Source organism: Pseudochaenichthys georgianus, chromosome 19 (assembly GCF_902827115.2).
Source record: "Pseudochaenichthys georgianus chromosome 19, fPseGeo1.2, whole genome shotgun sequence".
In the NCBI taxonomy this organism is placed as follows: domain Eukaryota; kingdom Metazoa; phylum Chordata; class Actinopteri; order Perciformes; family Channichthyidae; genus Pseudochaenichthys; species Pseudochaenichthys georgianus.
In genome coordinates this window covers 23,761,020-23,783,038 of record NC_047521.1, presented here as the reverse complement: position 1 = coordinate 23,783,038, position 22,019 = coordinate 23,761,020, and the positions used below count along the sequence as shown (strand labels likewise).

Sequence of the window (22,019 nt, the reverse complement as noted above, 5' to 3'; positions counted from 1 at the left end):
TCTGATGAATGGATATACAAATGTCTCTCTTTGGTATTTCAACAAAAGGAAAACATTTTTTTTTTTAAGCGAGCTTTATCAAATGTGCAGATTTCTGTTCCAAAATTTTTTGCAAATGCCTTTTTTGCATATTAAATACAACATCTCAGGAAACTTGTAATACAAAAAAATATAGTTTTAATGTAGGTAAGGAACTGGGGAAGTTGAATTGAGATTTATATTAGTTAACGTTTTAACCTCCACTCACCTGCAGTGCCTTTCTTCAAGGAGAGACATTCAACATGTTCCTTTAACACGGCACCAATGCGCTTTGATGGAATAAAAGCAAGAGCGAGACCCATTTTTTATAGACATCATAACTATTCTAGGGATTGAACCTGAAGTGTTCTTGTGATGGAAAACCTCCATTAAAACTCAGGAGTGTCTGTGCAATTAAACCAGAGAGTGAAAGCTTGAGGCGAGGATCCTCACATCACCTATAGAAAGATCTTCAGTAATGAATCTGACCTTGACATGCAACATTACTGTTTTAAAGGACATTTTATTTTGTTAAAATCTCTTAATGTAAAGCAACTAGTAGGGCTGGGAATTGCCTAATAAGGGACTTCAAGTTCTACGTCCTGATAAGAAATGTGACATTACTAAAACAAAACCTAACCCGCCTTACAGGTGTACTTTCAGTAAATGTAGATAAATGAGACGGAGATAAATGCAAAAAATCCACGCCCTTTTGTCGCAGCCTCAGACAACAATGCTATTGACTATTGATAAGTATGTTTGTCTCAAATTACACATTTATTTAAGTTCTTAAAGGTGGGGTAGGTAAGTTTCAGAAACCGGCTCGAGATACACTTTGTTATATTCCATGGAATGCTCTTAACATCCCGATAGCAATGAATGTCTTTGTGCTTTGACAAAAAATCCATAACAAAATGTCATCTGTAGAAGCCGTAATACTGGCCTACCTGCCCGTCAGCCTTCCATCGGGGCACAAATTTACCTCGTGCCCTCATTGGTCATGTGCGCGTTCGTATGTGTTGGAGGAGGGGCTCTAAGGAAGTGGCAGATTTTCTCCGGTTGTGTATTTTCAAATTCTAGCGATCTCGAGCCGGTTTCTCAAACTTACCTACCCCACCTTTAAGCTTGATGGTGTCTTGCATATCTGTTTTTTACGGTGGCCGACAGGGGAAAACATGCCGAAAAAGTTACATTAGGAAAACCTCACTGCAGTTTCAAAAGCGATGCAAATGTGAAAAACGCTGTGTGCATCACTTTTCATTGTCCTGGTTTCCGTTGTGTTTTAAAGTTCTTGCAGTGCTTTTAGTAATGCGTTTGTCCCTTTCGGCCTCCATAGTTCTACCACTGTGCTGTCAATGATATCACACCTGTAAGGAGGGAGAACGTTTGGGAACATAAAGACAAGGAGAAAGAAGGTTTTGGTTTTACATCTTCAGGGGCTGAAGGACATTGAGAACGTCTACTTGTCTTTATTGAAAGGAGGATTTTATTTCTAAAGATGGAGATGTTAGATTGGACAATAAATAGATCTTGCATCGCATGCTCTTTGGAAAAAATCTTAAGGAACAACACAAAAACTCTAAAGTTCATTCACACTCATGCTGCTGTTTGATCCAAAGCATTGTTCACGTCATCGGGACTTCTCTTGGTTCTCGTTCTCACACTCTCCTGTGGTGTGAGGCTGTGACTTCTTTGTAACGGGTAGCTGGAAAATGTGCGATGAATTCAGTACAAGTTGCAGCTCGTCTCTGGTGCGTAAATGTCTTCCACCTTAAAGTGTCACAGACCTTTAGACTCTTGACGTCACGCTGATGATGTAATGTTTTAATACTCCCACAGGGCCGAGCTGCTCAGGCTGAGTCCGTCTCCCTTCAGCGTTCCTCCCTGGTCTCCTCGCAGGTATTTTCTGTTCTTCCCCCGGATGGCGAGGCGGCCGTGCTCCAGCAGCTCCACCGTGAAATCCTCAGGAACTTCCCCGTCTGAACACACCAGCCCGGAGCTGTTCACGTACCAGAACCGACCGTCCACTCCTGCAGGTTTGACCACAAGAGCCATGAGAGTGGAGCAACAGAATCAGCCTGTCTTTATCTTATTCAATTTGACATGTGCATAGTTAACTTGTTTCTCCATTTACTTGCACATTGGGTGACTTGCACCATTGTCTTACACTATTTTATTTCTATTTTCCCCTTCATGTCTAGTACTGTACTTCTTCCTTTACTACTTCCTTTTTTGTAGGAGACTTGGATGTAAGACTTTCATTGCCAAAACTAGGCTATAGTAGCTATTATGCATTTGAAAATAAAGCCATTGAATCTTTGAGAAACACCTTATTTACATCAGGGGGAAAGCTGGATTTTGTATCAGTTGCCCTGTTTTAGAATATGTACATTGCATTACCATAACATTACATATGTAAAAATGCTTAAAAAACAGATTAAAGCTCTTAATATACAGTCTATGATCAAAGGTTCCAGTTAACACAGGGTGGGTTATTGAAATGATCATTTTGCAGGTCCTTTAATCCTCAATTTGAGTGTGTGCCCCTGACCTCTGATGTGGTACGCCCCGTTGCTGAACTGCAGGCTGAAGATGTCGTAGATGGACCGGCTGCCGTCCAGCAGGTTGGAGTTCTTGTGGTGACAGATGAAGCCGTTCTCTCCTCTCAGGATCAGCATCGGCCTGTTAATTAGTTTCAACGTCAGCTGCTCGTCCTCGCCTGTCAGAAGATGAGAGGAATGTAATGAGTAAACTAAATATCGCAAACTTATTTTTTCGTTGTTTAATTCTGTACATATTCCACAAAGTCTGGAGATTACTGATGCCAAAACATCCCCCTTAGGAAAGTACCATTTAAAAGTTACTTATTTTTCCGGGGCAGCAGTTAAAAATCCAACTCAATCAACAGATCAGATACATTTTTTATGGCACAGAATACACAGTTATTCTCACGATGTCTTAATTTTCACAAGACAACTTACAAATGTTCTTATTCCAACATCATGTTCACATCAGAGCAGCCAGAGAGAGGAGGTACATTAGTGAAAAGTTGTAATGTTTATTAAAAACGTCTCTCACCGATGGAGTCACTGACAGCCAGCAGCTGGCCGTTCTTCTTGGTGCAGATGTATTTCCCATTGTTAGCTTTTAGTGCCACCTTGTGGCCGAGCCACTCCACTGAAAACATGCTGGTAGCTGACCTGCACATCATAGGACATTTTTGTAAAGCTTTAATAGAAAATAATTTTGGTTTGTAAAAAAAAGTGTAAAGCAACTAGTAAGTTTAAAGAAAAAACTACATCAGTGGTCGGTTTTCAACATTTCCACACAAAACAACTCACTAAAACGGCGAAGGTCTTTTATATTTAATTCAGATTATTTAAAGAAAATATTTCCTTTTTTTAAATTATTCTATATTTATGTTATTTTTACAAATTTTTATATAATATTTTCACGTTTATTATATTTTTCCTCTACTCTATATTTTAGTTTTCTTGATTTTAAATGTTTATTTTTGACTTTGAATTAGGGTTATGGGTTTGTTTATGTTCTGCACCAACACACAAAGCAGTCACTCACACTTCAGTGGCTGAGCTCTGGATGCCTCCGTGGGCCACCAGGTCCCAGTAGTTCCCTTGGCTGGTGCGGAACGTGCACTTCCTGGTTTCTTTGTCGATCTCCATCTGAAACGTCTCCATGTCCGTCTCGTCCTCCTGATTGGCTGCAAGGCTTACTCCTGAGAGGGGCAGAGGAAGAAAGGAAGTCTGGAGCAATCCATCATAGCTGCTCACAATTGTTTGCTCAATTGTTTTGCCATGTTGTATTCCTATATGTGGATTTACTGTTGTGATAGGGGAGGCGTGTGGCGCAGTGGACTAGTACGTTGGTGTTCGGATCAGGGGAGCACAGGTTCAAACCCCACTGCAGTCAGCATGTCGTTGTGTCCCTGGGCAGTATTGAGTCGCTTTGGATAAAAGCGTCTAACAAGTAACATGTGATAATCCACAGAAAAGGTTGTTCACTCATAGATGCATGCTTTCCCTGCGCGGTGATACAGTTCACGGTGTAGTTCGGTGGAAAGAAAATAGATATGAAACTGCTCACAACTACATATATATTTGTCCTGAGTAATGTCATGTTTTAAATACATTGATTGCTGTTAAATTGGTCAAGTTGTATGCCATATAGTTTTGTTATTTTGAAGAGAAGGCAAACATCTGTATGGCCTTTATCTCCTACACTCTGCAACTAACACCAACACAATGTGAATTTAAAATTACCCAATAGGTTTTGATTTCGGGGTACTGTCTCTTTAAGGCATAGTATGTGTGTTCACAAACGTTTTTCTTTTTGTTCTGAATAGGTGTTATTGTGTGCATGAAATGAACAAATTCCTCAAAAAATCTCCTCTTTTTCTTTCTTTGTGAACTCTCAGTGGCAAGCCGAAAGCCAACAAAGTCATTTTGGGAAAACAGCGACATAGCGGCTTGCTAATCAGGCTGCATTGTTATGTTGAGTTTGGCCCAGCATGAGACAGTTGCTAATCACATTTGATCCTGGGATGTAAGGTTATTTTTAAGTGATGCCGTTAAACTAAACTGAACCCCTGATCTGACTTGTCAAGTATAGCCAACATGAGGGTAAATACATTTTCACTGATTGGGGTTCATTCATGCACAGAAAATATAACTGTAAATAAAGTTAATTCACAAAATGTGGCCGTGCAGGAAATATTCCAGTAACAAGCTATACACATATAATGTTCTTACAGTAATTCGCTATACCCTACGCATCAACACCTTTTGATTGCCTCACGCTTAAACCACTCAGAAACCAATCATTTTAGCATTTTCTTTGCTAACACGTCAGCACGAGAAAAACACAACACAGTGACATCACTTCCTTTGAGCTTTGATTGTCAATTCAGTATCCAGGTTCAGGAGACAGCTTTATTATTAAAGAGGCCATTTATGCCCAGTTTCAGGTTCATATTTGTATGTAGTGTCTCTACTGGGACATGTCTCCATGCTTCAATGTTCAAAAACCTCTTTATTTTTCTCACACTGCCTGTGCTGCAGCACCTCTTTTCACCCTCTGTCTGAAACCAGAGCCCAGTCTGCTCTGATTGGTTAGCTGGTCGACTCTGTCGTGATTGGTCAACTGCTTAGAGATGTCCCGCCCCTTAGCCTATCACATACGTGTTGGAGCGCTAGCCAATAGGAGAGTGAGGGTTACATAGTGATGTCACTATATTCTTGAAGTAAATAAAGGAGTCTAATGGAGGCGTTTCAAGCAGGTGGGGGAGGGGGGGAGTGTGTGACCATTTACATGCACTAAAACCTATATAACACTACAGGAAAGGGAAAGCCCCCCAAAACACAATAGACTTTAACCCTTTCTCTGGTTGAGTCCTTCTTGGTAACTTGAAAACAGGCTGCTTTCATATTTTCTACTGTACTTGTAAATGTTGGCGGGAAAGAAAGCAGTTGTTCGCCCCCAACAAAAAGCAGATTACACAGAGCTCGTTAATTAGATGCGTCCAAATACATTTCTTAATCCTTTAACAGCTCTTATTTGTGCTCATTGCCCTCCCTCTTATCTCCCTGCTCCCTTCTCCGTCACCCTTATCCCTCCCTCCCTTCCCCCATCTACTCCCCCACCTCCGGCCCTGCCTATCTGCCCTCTTCACAGCGGGGCTCTGATATAATCAGCTTTCAAGTGCTACCCGTCCAATCCCTCAATCCCCTCAATAAAAGAATAAAGGAAAAACCGGAAAAGACCAGAGGATTTTATGGTCCACACTTAGCGGGATGTACGGATAATTAGCGAGCCGTCTTAACCCTCCAGCTTACTGAGCGATGAATGATCAAACATATGGAAAACACGGTCAAAAAATGTAACTGCATTAACTGGATATACTGGATTTTTATACACCATGAAGTGGTTTTTATACACCGTTAAAAGTACTCGTGTAGAGGGGACTTTTATTCAACCAACAGGAACCAAACTCTTTTTTCTTTGAGAACAATCAATGACTGAAAAAATAAAAAGGCCACTTCCAGAATGCAATCTTCTGCCAAGGTCGTTTCCATAATTGAAAAATAATGAGTGTATCCGCCCCGTGATCTAAACTTTAATGGGTTATTCCTTGGCTCCTGCTGCACCATTCAAACCAAGTTTCATAAACACTTCACTATTACTTGTTTGTGTAATCCCGCTTAAAAAAAAGAAGAAGAGAAGAAGCAAGGTGAAAACAGGACAAAGTTAAAGCCGAAAACGTCAATTTTTAAACATTAATTTTCCAACCGAAACTCTCATAGTGAATCTACATTGTGAGTCAGCCGAAGTGGTTCTGTATCAGCAAATACAAACTCTTTAAGCATCCATTTTTTAAACTCTGTAACTCATGGCACCTCCTTTCTTTCCTGCAGCCTTGGACACTGCAGCTGTGTGCCGAGCTTACACTGGAAAGTGCGTTGGGAGGCGAAAACTATTTGTGTGTGTAAAGCAGCAAGGTCGAGGCAGTTGAGGTAAGCTTTTCTCTGTGTTTCTAACTTTCTCCGTTATTTAAATGATATATTTGGATACTTGTGGGATATCTTTAACACTGTCTTGAGTTCATTCAAAGTGAGCTATAGATTCATTAATGAAAAGCTCCAGTTCCACCTTTAAGTTTTGATCCAAACACATGTTTTTCATGATCAGAAGCCTACATCTTGGTTTTCAGGGCTGTCATCAAAAACCCTCCAATATCAAAGAAACAGCAGCGGCCCTAAAATCAAAGTTCAGGCTGACGGTGATGCTATTAGATTTGCACATATTTCATTATCAACTAAAGTTTTAGGGCGTATAAAACATGAGGCCTATTGATTTTGCTTGGCCATGGTAATCCATGTATTAGTTGTTGAGTTCAGTCTGGGTCAATGGAGTGATAATGATTTGGAAAATGAAGACTAAGATAGTGTCTGAATGAAGTGAGGTCCAATCAGGTTTTTTTCTACATTTCATAGTCATGTGTTCGTAGGGCATCATCAATAATACACCTGGGCCATCACCTGGCTGTTGAGGGTGCATGAATATAAATTACATCTGCATAATCCCACAGACTTCACGTACCACTAGAGCTCTATCACAGAGGTTTTTGACCCCCCAACAAATCTTCAAAAGTGTATACTTGATGTGTGCTTTATGACAATGTGAATCCCATCTGTTTTAAGATTCTTTTTCTGGGATTTTGCTTTCATGTAATGCCAGTAGATGAGGAGGAGGGAGAAAAGTCGTTGACATGCGACAAAGATGTCATGGTTACTGAGCCGCCGGGACGCTTCAATCACATCTTATTCACACCCGATAAGGTAGATATCACGAGGTCTTACAACTGGAGAAATTATCATTGATCTGAAGTGCATTTGAAGCATACATTTCGGCTCCTCTACTCCACACCTACGCCTGGAGGCCCGTCACTCTCGTTCGCTCTCATCCCGACTCAATGTCATGCTTTGTCTACCTACTCCATGTGTCCATTTCACACTAATTCAACCCAGAAAATGATCCTCAGACAGGCCTCAGCAGGTCTGATAGACGAGAAGGGGTGAGGAATAGAGGAAAGAGAGAAGGATGGAGGAAGAGAAAGTAGATTAGATGCGCTGAAATCCAATCTAGCAATCTGAGATATCAATAGCTGTGTTGATGACCATCTTTGACACAGAAGTTGGTCAAGCATGCACACTACGCTGTTGTCATCGTCACTGATTAACTATGCACACTCCTAATAAGTGGTGGACTCTGGACTGTAACGAATACATTTACTGTTAGAATTGCAGGTACTTTACTGGAGTATTTTCTTTTTTGTACCACTTCATACTTCTACTCAACTACATCTCAAAGGGAAACACTATACTCTTTACTTTCATACATTTAATGACATCTAAAATCATTTTATTTTAATAATTTTTTGCATTCATTTGTGATTTATGTTGTGTCTTTATGTTTAATGTGGTTTTACTAGCTCAATATTAATTACATTTGTAATATGCATTTATTTCTATCTCTGTAAAGTATCTTTGAGCACCTATAAGAGTGCTTGATAAATAACATGTATTATTACTTATGATTTGCATTATTTCTATACTAAAGTACTGTTACTAAAGTAGCATTCTCAATGCAGGACTTATAATGGAGCATTCTTACAGTGTAGTATTACTCTTTTTACTTAAAGCATCTGAATACTTTCTCCACCGCTGCTTCTAATCAGTACCCTCCCCCGTGTATCTACACAGCAGCAGTAGCACATTTTGGATCAGACCCCAGATCTACTTTCTGTTGTTGTCCTACCTGCAGGCTGCAAGTGGAGCAGGCCTAACTAATCCATCAGCGATAGCCCGCTCTGACATCCATTATTAATGGTAAGCTGATTCCACTATCCCCCTGTCCATTATTTCCCTCTTTCTCCCAATCATTCATCCTCCTCAAATGCATTTCTCTTGGTTTTTTATTTTCAGTCCATTCTTTTAATCCCCGTTTATCTGTGTGTGTGTGTGTGTGTGTGTGTGTGTGTGTGTGTCTGTGTGTTTGTGTGCATGTGTTTATAGAAGGTTTTTCTCTCGTTAGACAATCATCTCTTTTTCTCTTTCAGGGCAGAGTGGACCACAGGGAGGGGATGAGAGACATGATGACAGATCTACACGCACGCACGCACGCACGCACGCACGCACACACACACACACACACACACACACACACACACACACACACACACACACACACACACACACACACACACACACACACACACACACACACACACACACACACACACACACACACACACACACACACACACACACACACACACACACACACACACACACACATCTCAGGATAGATATTTCTGTTCTACATTACTGTTTCTTTAACACTTTTTCCAGCTGCCTCATTACAGTTGACCCTCTTATCACTCACCCATTTACCACATTTGTACTCACTTTAAAATAGAAAGCCAATGTGACTCCTCTGCGCTAAATGGAGCAGAAACAAAGGTGCTAAATGTGTGTAAAGACACAGGTGACATTAGGGAGGATAAAGAGCCCACCTGTCTCCACACACAGTCCTATTGTCCTCGAGTCCTTTGAGAGTTGTATCCCCCCTTCTCTGCTTTCCGCTTCCCTCCTATTCATCATGTCATACGCAGATGTAGACAAGGTATATTTACCCAAGACGCTTTTTGAGGTACTCGCATGTGAGGGTTTCCCCTTGTATCCCTCTTTATTCTAACGATTCTAACCTAACAATTAAACCTTTCACCTAAAACAGATTTTGTTCTGCAGTAAATGTCTGATGTGCTGGGGTTAACCCGGGATAGATTAGAGAGGTAGAGCGGGACCCGGAGGGGCAGAAGCTTTGGCCCCAGGTGAGAGGCAGCTTGGGTTTCTGAAAGCAGACTCCCCCCCCCCCCCCCCACCTTCCAGGAACAGGGGCCAACTTCATCAATAATTCAACACACCTCAACTCACCACTCTCTGCAGCAGGATGGTTCTGTGTGGGCGAGTGTGTCGGAAGGAGATAAAGCTTTTGTTTGTGCAGAACAAGTGTAGGAAGAGGGTAGACAGCAACACAGAAGATGCTGCTTTATATACTTTATGCATGTTACACTGCACCACATTTCCCTTCCCTTCAACCAATCAGCTAACAGTCCTCGCAGTCTGTCGGTCTCTGCCCGAAGCTCCCACTGCTACCCAGGAACAATAAGAGGGGCAGAGGTTGGGTTACAGCACCGGGGGCCGCAGAAACTCAACCCTGCAGACAAGAATCTGCAGCCTGCGGATGGGTGTCATGGCCAAGTATGCCGAGAAGCATTGTTAGTGTATGCTAATCCACCTCAAATCCGGCTTCAAATCAAACCAGAGAAACCATTTCAGCAACTGTCCTCGTCTGTCGAGTGGTAACATTACATTTCATTCAGCTGATGCTTTTCTGCATGCGACTTACAATAAGTGCATTCAACCATTAAGAAACAAACTCAAAAGCAAGAATCCTTGAGGTACATTGTTCTATAAACGCAACCAGATGAAGTGCTACTGCATTAAGTTAACTGACAACGTAATCTTTTGTAAATGCGAGTTACAGAATAGATTTTGGTAATAATCTTTTAGGTACGACACAGGTACGTTTTCAGTCTGCGATGCACACGGACTGAAGTATGATTTTAGTTTTGGGATCACCCTGAAACCTGCTGTTGACAGCCAGCAATCAAACAAGCTCGGAGTGGTGTTTGAAAACCGAGTACTGAAACTCAAAAACGAACCAAATCTAACCAAATCTAATCTCGAAACACAGTTTACAAAGAGCACAATCAACGGGGAAGCCAATAAAACCAAACATAATACTCAGCATGGTCCAAGATCTGTTTCAATCAAATGTGCAGGATGCCATGACACCCGATAGCCACAATTACATTGTTTTCTAGTTTTTAGACCGATCAAAGAAATCCAACCTTTGAGAACAAGCCCAACGTGGAGCAGGTGTAATCCATCAGTATTGTAGTGTGATGTCGTGCCTGCATGCTGATCAAATAACGCACTCCAATGGCCCCGTGACAAGGCCGAGGGGTAAATACATAATACAGTATCAACAGAGCATTACTGAAGTATATAGGTTACAAGCAGCTGTTTCAGTAAAGCCTGAAGGGTAAAAGCCGTGTGTGTTCACACCATTACCCGACAAAGCCAGGAGGTACATTGGAGAGGGAGAAAGGGGATTTTCCAGAAGATCACCATTTATGATGATTATTTGGCTCATTTCTACTAGAAGCATTTTACGAGGGGTATCCAGTGTTACAGGAATACAACACTTTCTCCGATAACATCAAATCTCATTCATGAAAACTTGAAAAAAAAGTGTGTTTTCTGCAGTTATTCCCAACATGGGTGCAAAACAAATCTGTTATTGGACCGATGCAATACTTAATACCCACGGTGGATTAAACCTAAATCAACTGCAGCCCTAAAACTAATCCTATCAGGTCTCAGACATCGGACTGATTGTCTCCCCTATCAGCCTCATCTTGTTTTCCTGACTATCCAATGTGATGTGAATGCATGTTGATGTGCAGACTACATTACCCATAATTACCATGCATCCCTTATCACATGTCAATCTCAAGAGAGTGGCCCATTCTCTCAATGATGCATATTCAGCTACTTCCTGTGAATTGTAAGCTCGTTTTTCCGGAGGCATATCAGTGCACACAGTATGTAAGTATATAGGCTAGTAGTAGTAACTGTAGTAGTTGTAGTATTTGCGACCCCTCTGCTTCATTATGCATGTGTGTAGGTCAGTGTGGCTTTAGTGGCACATAAGGTCAGACTTAAGGGAACGTAGGAACAGTTGGGGTTTGTGAACACATCCTAAAGGCTATGCTTTTTTGTGTGTAGCATCATACATACACTGAAGCATTTTTAACCAACTCTATTTTACTAGATTTAATGCTCACAATCTTGTTGAATTTAGTGATTGTTAATTATGTGTTGTGCCGTTGTGTCAGTGTCTTGCAGCTGCTGAACAACCCCTGCCTATGTAGATGTGCCTGGTTAATTGGACTGTGCCATTCCCCTAAAACTTGAGGGGTGTTTTTAAAGAAGCCCCTTCACCTAAGCCCCTCATCGTTTAACAGTGAAGAGTCTTCTCTCCCCTGCACTCAACTGTGGACTCGCCAGCATTGTTATACATTCCTGCAGTGTGGAGAGGAAGTTGGTGGGCAGAAAAGCACTCATCCTGTCACCCATTCTTTGAAGTTGTGTGTTTAGTTTTAGCGTAGCCTGGTCCTTCACAGTGCATGAAAGCAAGGCCACAGTGTTTTCCTTACCTTGTCTTATGGAGACATATCGCCCATTGGCGGCGGTCAGGACCACCTGTGGGTGGCTCTCCTCCAGATCAAACAGTTCATCTTTTCCCGGCTTGGAGCAGCGTCCGGACCTCAGGGTGCCCGTGGGCCCCATGGGGGACAGATACTTCCCCTCACAGTCTTTAAAGGCCAGCTTCCCACACTTCAGCTCCAGTGTGTACGCAGTCGCCCTCCCGCTCTGCGTCACCAGCTTCCCATCGTTGCTGAGGAAGCGGCTGTCGCAGGTCTTTAGGCAGTACTTTCCCTCCTGGTACACCAGGGTGAGGAGCGCCGCCACCCCCCAGGGGATGTTCATATCCACGGCGATCTCCCCGTCCTCCATGGAGAGGTGGGCGTATCGCTTTCGGGCCACGGACAGCAGGTTGGCCTGGGGGTGTAGCGCCAGGTGAACGGCCCACAGCTCGGCGTCTGTAATGAGCTGGGCGAAGCAGGACAGGTGGTCTCGAGACCCTCCGAAGAAGCGCAGGTGCGGCTCGGACTGCAGGGCCCAGCTGCCGTTGGACTGAGCCACGATGACGAAGCGGCAGTCTGCGTTCTGCCCGTCGGCCTCACAGGTCACCCTGCCGTCCTTGTCGGAGGCCAGGTAGCGACCCAGGTGGCTGCGCAGGTAGACCACCTGGGGGTCCTGAGGGTCCTGCTCCAGAGTCCAGATCTGCTTCTTCTTCAGGCTGGGAGCTGACGCATTCAGCTGAGGGAGAAGGAAGCAGAGCGTGAAGGCTTTTTAGTCTTGTGTTTAACTGACATTTATTAATTTAAGATAAACCCTGTTGAGATTAACCATCTCGTCTTCAAGCGGGTCCTAAGATATGCTACAAACCGTAAGAAAGTAACAAGAAAACAAGCAAACAAAACAAATTGGACATTAGGCAGAGAGGGCAAAAACAAAAAATGTATCCTAGCAATAATACAAATAAATAAATACAAATAGTGCTTTGTACTTGTGAAAGTCAGCGTGTTCTCCTGCGTCTTGGCCATGTGTCGCACTCGGTCGAACCGCAAAGACTTCAGCCGAGTACGTACGAACTGCGCATGCGTGAGTGGCAATAACTCTCCTTACCAGCAGGCGGCGGTAGTGTGTATTCGTCATTCAAAAGAGGCAACAACCGGAAGACAGAGAAGAAGAACAGACTGCGTGATATAAACAAACAACAAATAGCGTGTGCGTTCCATTTTCACTCTCGTCCATCGAAAACATGTTTCGTGCGGCACTGGAGCTGTCAGCCATTGGAGTGTTGCTTGTGGAAGACATTCTCAAGCAACCGTTTCGCTTCTCATGCACTGATTCGCTAGCTGAACAGCCAATCAGAGTGATTTCTTTGTCCGACTGCTTGTGGCCGAATAAATAAGGCTTGTCACGGCCAACGGTGCAGGACACACCAAATTGAGTTTGGGCGACAGGGCACGCTTCGTCGTCCGACTAACGAAAACGGCCGAAATCTTGTTGAATCGGCCGTGCGTCGGCCACAGGCAGTCGGACAAAGAAATCACTCTGATTGGCTGTTCAGCTAGCGAATCAGTGCATGAGAAGCAAAACGGTTGCTTGAGAATGTCTTCCACAAGCAACACTCCAATAGCTGACAGCTCCAGTACCGCACGAAACATGTTTTCGATGGACGAGAGTGAAAATGGAACGCACACGCTATTTGTTGTTTGTTTATATCACGCAGTCTGTTCTTCTTCTCTGTCTTCCGGTTGTTGCCTCTTTTGAATGACGAATACACACTACCGCCGCCTGCTGGTAAGGAGAGTTATTGCCACTCCCGCATGCGCATTTCGTACGTGCTCGGCTGAAGTCTTTGCGGTGTGTTCCAGTGCGACACATGACCAAGATGCAGGAGAACACGGCGACGCCACAGTCGGCGTCGGTGAGTTCTCTGGTGACTGCTTGGTGTGTCAGGGTTAGATGCCCGAGTGACTGGAACCGACACTCTTCCATAAGTCAGTCAAAAAGGACCCGTATTAGAATAATATGTGTTTTTATGCCATTTTTGTCATTTTGGTTAAGAAAAATCACTTGTATAATATTTAGTATTATATTTTGGTTCACACTAGAAATATTTTGTATTTAATTTTCCACTATTTATAATTTTAGAAAAAAAAACGAAATTCCATAGGAAATGCATGCGGGTCATTTTTGACCCACTTATGGAAGCTTGGGTAGTAATTCAAAAACTACAATTTATTCAAATGTACATTTTCAATTTGAATGGCATGATATCCAAAACTTGTTTTTTGAGGAATAGCTGGAATATGAAATGATAAAACTATTTAAATACAAAGATACTCTAAGAAAACCACCTCACCGGGTCAAAAAAGACCCACTTATGCATCTGAGGGTTAAAATGCTGCGGTCACGAACAAAACAATCACAAATTGGGATCAATTAAGTGAATGTTATCTTAAATACTTTTTGTATTGAATGATGTGTTTATACCTTGAAGCCAAAAGCCTCCGCGGTGAGGTAGCGACCCTCGTGGTTTATCAGACCAAACTGCAGCTTCAGAGGACGATTCCCATTAGCAGGCATCTTCACCTGTGGGTTCAGGAATGTGAGACGGACGGAGAATGAGTTAGGGATGAGGAAAAGGAGAAAGAGAATAGGGTAATAAACCTGATGCAAGAGTAAGAGCTATGCATAAAAAAACGAGGTATAATGGTTTTTTAAGGAAGGAATAAGACAGGCTATGAAATCATGGAGAATGATGAAAAGAGAAATACTTCAAGACAGGAAATCAATTCATTATGGTACAGTATATAAAGCACTCTCAAGACCACCAATTCCTTCCCCCGCCCATGGCTTCATTATACATTTTTCCAGCCTTCCTAATTTACTTACTGTGGTTTTGTGGCTTCCCCTCTGCAGTTTCTTGCGGCTCTAATTCCAGCTTCCCAGATTTAAGAGCCTTCTTTTTCTCCAGGCGTCCTCTTGTAATTCTTTCTCTCTCGATGGCTCTGGCGTTGTGTTGATCGGGGATCCCACCACTAACCCTCCTCTCCCTAATCAGGCAGAGAGACTTGAGTCAGCCTTGATCTCTCTTTAGGTCTGGCTTCTACCTCTCTTTCTCTGCAGACTAATTTTGCTTATCTCCACTCCTGCAGTCGACCCTGTCTCTCTCTTCCAGCCTAACTCCTGTTCTTGCTTGACTTGTTATTCCCCCTGAAGGCTCAATCACCTGTTCCCCGCTGACTCTCCTTCCCTTAGCTTTTACCCCCTTCTTTTGCCAACTATCTTTGAATCACATCCAGTGCACTGACCTTCTTCTTCACCTTCCTTGAAGTCCCTGGTTTGTCAGACAAAAGTTTGATCAGTGAAGAAGAACATCCTCATGCAAATGTTATGGAAGTGCATTGAAGGACTCCTTCACTCTTCCCCTAAACATAAGCCGTCCATCACATCTGAACTCGGCAACAAAGGGTCGCTCTCCTCTGTAGTCTTAAGCCTCCCTCGCTCACTCTTTCCTCCCATCCTCTCCCTTCTCCCTGCCAGCCTTTCTCTAACCTGCCATGTGTATAATCCTGCCTTTCTCTGCGCTTTATTCCCAGCTCTGCACTTCGCCTCTTGCTCCGACACATAGAGACAGGTAAGGAGAAACAATACACACACACACACACACCGCCGGGTAACCAGAGCACACCCTGTGCCGGCAGGGTAAGTTGCCTTAGTGCGGATCGCCTTACGCACCTGGCTTTAGTTACACACCTTCTCTGATTGCAAGCTCTCTGGGTCAGTCATAATGGGGAGATGTGTCTGAGAGACGAGTGTGCATCCGTATCTGCACTGAAAAACTGAAACGTTCATTAAATGTATCATGTCAACAGATTTCACCTAGCTGTATTGGGTTAGTTGAAAGCAATAACATTAAGTTGGATCTAATGCCATACACATAATATTATTGCGTTCAACTAACCCAATACAGTTAGTTATACACCTCGGTGTATTCAGACGCTTTACTTGAGTAAAAGTACCAATACATTATTGTCAAAATATTTAATTACAAGTAAAAGTCCTGCAAACAAAATCTAACATAAAGTGGACCTATTATGCTATATAATATATTGTAGAGCCATACCTATACAAAACATGTTTGTGAAGTTTTTTGCTTAAAATACCAAACAGTTCACGGATTTTGGGTCCTTAGCTTGAAAAAAAAGAGGAGGCGGAGCTAATGCCTGATCAGAATTCTACCGGAGATAAAGTTCAATTCTGCTGTGATAAAACGCCATCCTGTTCTAAACCACATCAAGGATTATTTCTGAAACAGTATGGAGCTCAAATGCTTTTTCTCTTGTGGGTTTATCTCAAGGTGAGTTCCTTTTTTTATTTCCTGCTTTTTAAACACATGTGCTCTCCAGTACAGGTTAGCTCTGAGTGTTAGTGAGGCTTGCTAATGTAAACAAAGACGAGATTACGTCTAAAACACGTCAGGCATTGTTTCTGATAGCAACTTTTTGTGGGTTTGACGTCAGATCGGCAGCAAATCTGTATCTGCTCGTTGTACACTCGTTTTTAAAAGATTTGGGTACGGAGGAAAAGAGAGAGGGTTTTATTTTTCTGACGCTGCGTGAGTTCCCCGACGCATCAGGGACACATGTTTATGTATAAAAGACATCAAAAAGTGCGTTTTGCATGATAGGTCCCCTTTAAGTAAAAGTACAGAAGTATTATCAGCTAAATGTGTAGAATAAATGCCTCGATGTGTGTATATGATTTTATTTATATATGGATGATATTGTAGCATTTTACTGTTGTGGACAAACAAAGTTATGATTGACTTTTTCTAAAATATTTAAAGAATTTGACTCTTTTGTGACTTAACTTTTGTTTTAGAGCCTTTTCCCCTTTTAAATGTAGTGGAGTAGAACTACAACGTAGCATAACATGGAAATGCTCAAGTAATTTACAAGTTCCTCGAATATGTACTAAAGTACTTTGTTAGCTCTGTTGGGGAGACCCGCAAAGGGAAAAGGAGATGGCGGGCCTTTTAAGGAAACAATAATAAGCTAATCAACATATGGGGTGTTGTGTTTGAATGACGTGTGTGTGAGTAATCAACCTCGCCAATCAGCCTATTATAAGTCTTCTTTGCAGAATAAACAGACGTGTCTGTTCCTGAATCCATCTAATCCTCAACCCAATCATCCCAACCTGGCTAATCTACACATGCACATGCACGCACACACACACACACACGTACGCGCGCGCACACACACACACACACACACACACACACACACACACACACACACACACACACACACACACACACACACACACACACACACACACACACACACACACACACACACACACACACACACACACACACACACACACTCCCCCTTCTGCTTGTCAATGGCTATAAACATACACATCGACTCACTGACCCACAGCAACATGCGTGTCACCACACACACACACACACACACACACACACACACACACACACACACACACACACACACACACACACACACACACACACACACACACACACACACACACACACACACACACACACACACACACACACACACACACACACACAAAGGTCGGAGGAGGGTCCCAGGGTTCATAGTAGACACCACCCACCTAAAGATGTACTCCTCCTGACCCAGACTTGAACTGCTGCGCTTTACGTAAAAAGTGATAAACACTGCTTGTGCTTCACACACACACACAAACTCTCTCTAACACACGCAAACACACACACGCAAACACACACACACACACACACACACACACACACACACACACACACACACACACACACACACACACACACACACACACACACACACACACACACACACACACACACACACACACACACACACACACACACGGAAGGACTTGCTGTTATTGAGTTGGTGAACACTAAACAGACAGCGAACCTTTTTTTTCCATTTTTTCTTAAACTTTGCTTATTTTGTTGCGAGTTTACTCCCACAGTGTGTGACTAAAGTCAACATATTAAATACGATAAGGAGACAGGAACAGATCATTGGCTATGAGTAAGACAGCAAAATTCAAAATCATATATCCAATTATCTTAGTGTCATGAAAATGATCACTTTTACCCTCACAATATTTATCAAAACCCTATAAATGCATCACATCTCCTCGAAGCAGCACCACAATCAGACATGGATCCAAAGCCACGCTTCCTTCTTACTGTTTAATGAGATAATGACTGACAACAAGTATTTTATTGCCTAAATAAATCTGAATAATTTACATACAATCGACTTGCTCGCCTAATCGTCCGGTACAGTCTAATATGAATCCTTCCATCTTAAACATTGGACAACATGTTTAATTGAATTGACACACATTATTTAAACTGACATTAAAGGGACGTTTAATGGCATTGGCAATGTACAATATAACACTTTATGTGGTCAATTAATTAAGACGTTTGAAAACTCTGCAGTACGTACCGTACGTACTGTATGTTCGGAAACGCTCTTAATGACTCGGTTAAATCTCTTCACTACAAACTGCTTTTTGACTTGGACAAGACATCTGATATCCTCTTTGTAAGCGGATCTGCCTGTGTGCAAAATGTGTGCGGAACAATGCTCCTTACATTTAAAATAACATACACATAAAGTGGAAATCAGATCCTCACATGCATGCCTAAAGACACGTATAAAGGAACACTGTTACAGAAAAGTAGCTATTTAATTATTAAAAAGCGACAAAAAGAGCAAAAAGTCTGGATCCATGTCTGACCCCGACGGTATTTAAAGGAGATTTTCACGCATTTATACGTTTTTTTAGAAAGACAAGTATTTACACCAAATTAAACTCTCTTTTTCTCATATAAAACACACTGCAGAAAGGCAGAACAGATGCACCAGGAGCCGACAGACACACAAAGTCATATTCTGGTATTGTTATACTATCACTATTATCACTACTGTATGAGTCCTATCCCACGCATCATTAGCTCCCTGCGGCCCCCGGGGGGTCGCGTCACTGTCTGCTGTTGACGCCTGTCGATACCCAACCAGATGTTTTTTTTACCCCCACCCCCTTCAACCTCTTATTCTGGGATGGCGCCTGTGCAAGGTTCACCGTGGCAACCGTGGAATGGTGCTTTAGAAGCCATTACAGCGGTCGTCTGATGACACTCAAATAGCTATCATTACACCTCCTCCAAGGAGACACCGAGGGGGGAGGAAGGGTGAGGAAGAGAGGTGGAGAAGATGAAGAGCGAGGAGGGGGTGGAAAGAGAGAAAAAAAGGGGAAACAGGTGACCGGTGGGAGACGGGTTAAGGGTGTAAGGGAGACAGGAGGCGAGAATGGGCAAATGACACAGGCAGGCAGGGATGGGAATCCACGTTATGGAAGGTGAAGGGAAGAAGGGATGAGAGGGAAAAGGGAGTGACTGAGGGAGAGAACGGGGAATTCAAAATGACCGTTCTGAGTTAACAGCCTCCGGCCTTTTTCTACCCTATTAACTTCTATTCTGCCATTACTTGGGACTGCGGGGGGCTGCATCGTACCCCACAGTGCCCCCCTCCCAACACACATGAATATACGCAGTCCTTTCCACGCTCTTCCTCACTTTCCTCGTCCCTCCTTTTCCCACTTTAAGTCATTCTCCCACCCTTTTTCCTCTCTCTTGTCTTCAGTTCAGTTTCAGAGGTCACCTATAGATGCATCTTTGAGTCGGGTGGTTGTCTTTGTTGTTGCAAACAGCAAACCGAAACAAGCTGTTTTCTGCTGCTGCCTTGTTTGACTTTACTTCCTCTCGTCCCAGACACATTATGCATCTGTTTCATCAACAATCCACTTGTTTAAAGCACCATTTTGTACTTAACACTGGGAGTAGGCATTACATGGCAACCTGTTAGTCGGTCTTGAATATGTATGGGAACAGGTTATGCTTTAAGGTCACCATTTGTGCAACACCCATGTCTGAAATAATTGGAGAATTAGACTAACAGGAAATATGAGTATTTTTAAACTGTTTGGTTATATTTCAGGTGGAAATATATGGTGGAAAAAGGTACACAAAGTTGCACATAAATATGTTTATTGAAAACACAGAACTTGTTAACCCAGTCTTATCTTACCACAACAATACCCACATGCCATGTTTTCACTTTCTTATTGCCACATTTTTCTACATGCAAGGGGTTGAGCTCAAGTGAAAATAAGTCTGAGGATGCTGCTACTCTAAAAGCTTTTAAAAAATCACCAAGTAAAAGAAGGAGGACATGATGCAATACACAGACAATCCTGTTTCCCACATTTAAGGTGTAAAAAAGTGTTTAAAAAAAATATGAAGCATGTTCTGTGTCCACTTTTTCCAACCAATTTCTCCTCCTTCCCTCACCAGCACACTTCCATTTGTTAACACTTCTTCCTACATCTCTTCTGGTTATATTGGAGGACATCTGAAGGAGAATATTGAACTAAAAACATCCAGGATAAATTATTTTTACGTATAATATCCAAGAAAAGCAACAAAATATTCCTACAATTCAGACAGGTGGCGTCAGCGTGTGAGAATTGAAATGACATTTTGTGCCATTTGATAAACATTGTAATAATGTAATTTAGAAACTTTATAATAAACTTAAGAACAACTATCCAAAACACAGGTTTTAACAGCTGATTTCTACTTTTTATACCTGAAACACTGAAACTCATACTTGTAATCCCCGAAGCCTCCACTGAGAGGCGATGTCAGCCTTCTTCTTCGGCTCCTTTATGAGAACCTTCCCTTGCCTATATATTTTTTGGAGGTTAAAAAAAGGGAGAGAAGATTGATGCTTGGTGTGTCAGTGTTGGTGCCTGTGTGACTGCATAGCGTAGGAGGGAATGACTTTAGTGCTATTTAAAATGGCTGCTTTTAATGTCTCCTGGTTTTGTTCGGTGGGACTTTGGAGAAACTGAAAGGCATCAACAACACGTGTAGCGTTATCAACTGTAAAACATCAGGGCAATTCAAACAAGAGAGGAAGAAAAGGAGAAGGGGGGGTTTATTTCTGCATGTTTCAATCAGTTCAGAGTGCTTCACGAACATGCAATGCAGGCTGCACAACAGGAGCAGGTTTGAGCCACACTTTTAGAGCCTGAATGTGGGTTATACCTCACTGCTAAGCATGCATTTCTCATGTGCTTTTAATCCCATTGGTTTTCTTGCATGCTGATTTGATTATGATCAGGGCAACGCTTGAAGAGGCTGCAGCGCTGCTCCCCATGTGCTCCTTGCACCGCTACAGTTCACTATATTACCCTCGCCTTTTCTTTAAATGTGTCTGAAATGAGGCTTTGAAACAGTCCGGATTAACTGATGTATCGCGTTTCTAAAAACAAACCGCCTGTGAATCATTCATTAATTCACATTTGGCTATTACAGTGCGGGTTTGTGTTTTATGGGCAAAGCAGCTCCTTCCTGTGTGGTACGAAAGAGTTAATAACAACGGGCTAAACGTGATGAGTGAGGGGGACTCTGTGAAAAGGAGCGAGCCAATCCGCGTCAAGATTAACACCTTGAGCGCCTGTGATTGGCCCGGAGCCCGGTGGTTGTTGTTTGGAACTCAGAACCCACGTGGGGGCTGGAACCAACATCTGAGTTTTTATTGGCTGACATCCTACGATGAAGTCCCGCCCCTAGAGAGTCTCGCTGTGTGATTGGCTGAGCTGCCGCAATAATCTCCACCGCCCTTCCTCGCCTTGTTTTTCTGTCCGATCCGCCGCCGTCGTCGCTTCACATCTATCAGGAGGCGCTCAAACTCACAACTGACATATCGTAGCGATTTTATTCTTAGCGAATAATACGAATAAACACTATTACTAGATATAATGTTCAACTCAGCGGGGAGGAGTTTCCCGGTATTTCCTTTTAGCACCAATTTCTGCGAGACGTTTGCTCTTGTCTCTGTTTCTTCAGTCTCTCTCTAATGCAACACACACACGCACACACACGCACACATACTTCATGTCCATGTTCATATGTGCAGTTTTGCTATGACATGACCATTAACCTTTAATGAATTAATTATATTACTAAAGATTAACAAGCAAGGGAGCTTAATCAAATTTGGTGTGTGAGAGTATAGCCTATGGCCCCTATCTATCTAT

At 42.6% G+C, this 22,019-nt stretch overlaps 1 protein-coding gene across 1 annotated transcript; it reads right to left on the bottom strand.

Moving 5' to 3' along the window:
* Positions 1 to 1,273: 1,273 nt before the first annotated feature.
* On the bottom strand, positions 1,274 to 14,853 carry fscn2b (fascin actin-bundling protein 2b, retinal). The gene is made up of 7 exons (XM_034107914.2): positions 14,757 to 14,853; positions 14,355 to 14,453; positions 11,882 to 12,608; positions 3,598 to 3,754; positions 3,097 to 3,218; positions 2,570 to 2,737; positions 1,274 to 2,048 (listed from the first exon to the last, which is right to left on the bottom strand). Exons 2-7 carry the CDS (start codon positions 14,445 to 14,447, stop codon positions 1,843 to 1,845), a joined length of 1,473 nt encoding a protein of 490 aa, XP_033963805.1. The 5' UTR covers positions 14,448 to 14,453; positions 14,757 to 14,853; the 3' UTR covers positions 1,274 to 1,842.
* Between the last annotated feature and the right edge of the window lie 7,166 nt (positions 14,854 to 22,019).

What these genes read in the sequence shown, in the direction of transcription:
- fscn2b (XM_034107914.2), bottom strand. Translation starts at nt 14,447, where the DNA reads ATGCCTGCTAATGGGAATCGTCCTCTGAAGCTGCAGTTTGGTCTGATA. An exon ending in CGGAGGCTTTTGGCTTCAAG is followed by an intron (nt 12,609 to 14,354) that starts GTATAAACACAT and finishes CTTCTCCCTCAG; the next exon opens with CTGAATGCGTCAGCTCCCAG. An exon ending in CAGAGCTCAGCCACTGAAGT is followed by an intron (nt 3,219 to 3,597) that starts GTGAGTGACTGC and finishes TATGATGTGCAG; the next exon opens with GTCAGCTACCAGCATGTTTT.